This window comes from Nannobrachium achirus (genome assembly GCF_963921795.1).
Source record: "Nannobrachium achirus genome assembly, chromosome: 14".
NCBI classification, from domain to species: Eukaryota; Metazoa; Chordata; class Actinopteri; order Myctophiformes; family Myctophidae; genus Nannobrachium; species Nannobrachium achirus.
The window spans coordinates 16,325,782-16,329,230 of NC_137821.1; the positions used below are offsets into that span (position 1 = coordinate 16,325,782).

At 45.6% G+C, this 3,449-nt stretch overlaps 1 protein-coding gene across 1 annotated transcript; it reads right to left on the bottom strand.

Annotated features, from left to right (window-relative positions):
* Positions 1-809: 809 nt before the first annotated feature.
* Positions 810-3,223, bottom strand: LOC308297843 (semaphorin-4E-like; the record flags this gene model as incomplete). Its single annotated transcript, XM_080741410.1, has 2 exons — positions 810-1,238; positions 1,271-3,223. The coding sequence occupies 2 exons, from the start codon at positions 3,221-3,223 to the stop codon at positions 810-812; spliced, it is 2,382 nt and encodes a 793-aa protein (XP_080597536.1).
* Positions 3,224-3,449: the final 226 nt, after the last annotated feature.

Sequence of the window (3,449 nt, forward strand, 5' to 3'; positions counted from 1 at the left end):
GATTTATGGACGTAATCAAAGAGGACATGAAGTTAGTTTGTGTCATTCCATGGCAATCTTTTTGTTCAATTAGGTTTGGCCTTATAGATGGTCATTCTTAGACTAGCCATGTAGTGTGTTACTAAATCATTGTCTAAACGACCAAAATAGGACTGTAATTTTTAGCTTGCTGCACTTGATTAAGTTGATTTGTGGTATTTTGCTGAGTGGCCCCTGAGCCATCTTAATAATAAAATAAAATCTTAATCTGGAAACCCATACAGAAAGGTCTGTGTATACTGTATATAGTCATACAGATCATTGGAACAACATAAGAAAACTTAGTACAAGGTATATTCTCACAAATTTTGGATCACTCTGTTGTATAAAATAGCACTTAAATGGTTTAGAAATGGCAAAATATATAAATAATTGTGAGCTTGTAGATTGTCTATTTTCACTATTTATGTATTCTTTTCAAAATAATTTAAATGTTTCAACTATGACATGCCCAAATAAGGGATTGATTATTAATCGATTATTTTATACATTAAATCAATTAGTTCGCTTAACTGTTCCGCTTTCTAGAATATGGTCATATCATTTTTATTTTCACTTTTTTGCCTTTGTCTAGTTTTTTGTCTTTTTTGCACATTGTAATTATATATTTTTTTATTTTCATCTGCACGACTTCATACTACTACTTCAACTAAATCCACAGTGGGAGTTCTTGAGGTCTCTGTACCTTTTGGGTTTTACTGGTGCCCCTGAAAAGGATTAAAACAATGATAAGGGTAACCAGGGACAGAGAGAGCAGAGCCACGGTCACCTTAAGACCCACTGCAGTTGCTGTTGTTGTTTCTGTTGGTGACTCGGCTGTATGAGGACTCAGCTGTATTGTCGTTGTCATTGGTGTTGTCGTTGGTGTTGGTGTTGTTGGTGTTGTTGTTGTTGTTGTCGTCGCTATTGGTGTCGGTGTCGTTGGTGTTGTCGTTGTTGGTGTTGGTGTTGTCGTTGTTGTCATTGGTGTTGTCGTTGTTGTCGGTATTGGTGTCGGTGTCGGTGTTGTCGTTGTTGTCATTGGTGTCGTTGGTGTTGGTGTTGGTGTTGTCGTTGTTGTTGTTGTCGTTGTTGGTGTTGGCATAGTTGTCGTTGGTGTCGTTGGTGTTGGTGTTGTCGTTGTTGTTGTCGTTGTTGGTGTTGGTGTTGTCATCGTTGTCATTGGTGTCGTTGGTGTTGTTGTCGTCGTTGTTGTTGTTGGTGTTGGTGTTGTCGTCCTTGTTGTTATTGCTAATCGATAAACCGCCATGGTTCTGTTGTAGTCTCTCTTGTTGACCTGTTCTGAGGAGACACAGGTGTACAAGCCAGCATCTGATTCTGAGGCGTCTCGAATGAGGAGGAATCCACCGTAGATGTAATATTTGCTGCTGTCGGAGTGAAGTATTTGGTCTGACAATCGCCAGTAGACCTGTGCCAGGTTGGAGTCTGGCTGGCAAGAAGGCAGCACAATGTTGTTCCCAGGAACCAGGATGAAGTCTTCAACCACCAGCTCTTCCTGCTCTGGACGAGGACATTGTGAAGTGTCTCCGCTCTGCAGACTCTGAATGGCAGTGTCAGAGGAAGACGCCAAGCTGGAGACTAGGCGGCAGCGGTCTGAGGAGGAGTACCAGGCACAGTAGGGGTCTCTGGCCAGGACACAGTCCACACAGGACTCATAGCGACCGCAGTTACTGACTGGCATCTGAACAGCACCAAACTCTGATCCTGCGTACAGCTGGCCCTTGGCGGAAGAGAGACGCAGAGTCCTGATGGGATTGGGGTCCTCATACAGCTGAATCTCCTCAATGATGAACATCTCCCCAGCGTAGTTCACAGCCTTCTGAATGTAGCCGTTTTCAGTGCCAATGAACATGACAGGGTATCTCTCACCATCTAGTGCCAATACACTGTCCACTACAATCCGAGTCAACAAAGGCCCCCTTTTCACCACCAGGGGGCCCCCATTGAGTGGCCGAACAGTCTCGTCCATGAGGGGACGATCTCTGATGAACTCCAAGGTTTTGTCTGGAAGATCCCAAGAAGTAATCCCCTTTTTTCGAGCATCACCGTTGATGCAAGCTCCTGGTCTGGGATCAGGCACCTTACCCTTGTACGTCACCCACTTAAACTCACCATTCAAGACTTCGCGTGACATAAACTTCCCCTCATTGAAAACCTTTCCAATGGCAGACACACTGTATGCACACACTGCAGACATATCTGGTGAGCCCGACTGAGGTGTAAAGACAGCATAGAAGATGCCCTCGTTCTGGTTTTTGTGTTCCAGCAGGAACGCATCCTGGACAATGGAAGGCAGGAGGCTGTGCTCAGGGATGGGGCAGTCCAGGCGTGCCTTCTGGAACGACGTCCATTTCTTCTGCAGTGTCCGCGCACCTCCAATATCCCCCTTGCAGACACGAGCCACCCGTGACACTGTGAGTTTGCTGGAGAAGTCATATTCCTCTGCATTCTCTGTGAAGAACAAGTAGACCTTATCGTCGTCACCATCTGGACTGCCAACGCTTTCACGCACAAAGTCCATGTGGATGAAGTCAGGGTCACTGAGCCAAGCGCTGCTCGGCACAGTTTGGAGTGTTGAGCTTGAGCTGTCGAACCTTGTGAATCGGTGTTCATAAGCCTGGAAGTTGATTGCTGTGGCAGAATACTGATCGCTTCCAACCCTGAGGGAAGAGTGTCTTTGGAAAGGATCAAAGGGACACTTGCCCTTCCCATCCTCCAGCTTTCCCTCCAGACTCAACTGCCCATCAGAATACATCATGTGACTGCAGGTGGGCTTAAAAGCATTTGTTCCACAAACATACATTCTGGGGTCATTCTCCTTGTCATCGTCCAGTGTGTGCAGCGTCCGAATGTAGTTACGGCATTCCACCTCGGCATCTTTTCTCTTGAATGAACACTCCCTCTGTTCTGCTTCGGTAACTGGCCAATAAACTGCAGCTTTCTTGTCAGCAATGTTGTCGATATCCAGGGCATAGATTGCTTCTCTGGACCCAAGAAGCAGCAGACCCAAATCCTCTCTCATAAGCATGGTGGTGTAGTTCCAGATCCCCTCCTCTCTGAACATCTTCAGCTCGTTCTGGTAGGTGACAGTCTTTCGCGGAATGCAGAAGTCAGTGTTGGATGTGCTATAGGACGTGGGGAGAAGAAATCCTAAGAGAATGAAGAAAACATACAGAGGAGCCATGGTCTAAAGAGTTTGTCCTGCGATTGTTTGCTCTGATGGAGAGTCCTGGATAGTATGACGTATTTATAAGCTGTCTGTGATGAGTGATGTCACAGTGAGTCACAGTGATGTCACAGTGATGTCACCGTGATGTGTCTCAAGCATCAGGGTAACCATAGCAACCTGATATAAACAAACATTTACGCATGGCCTTTTTAACAATGTATGCCCATCTGGAGATCTCTAT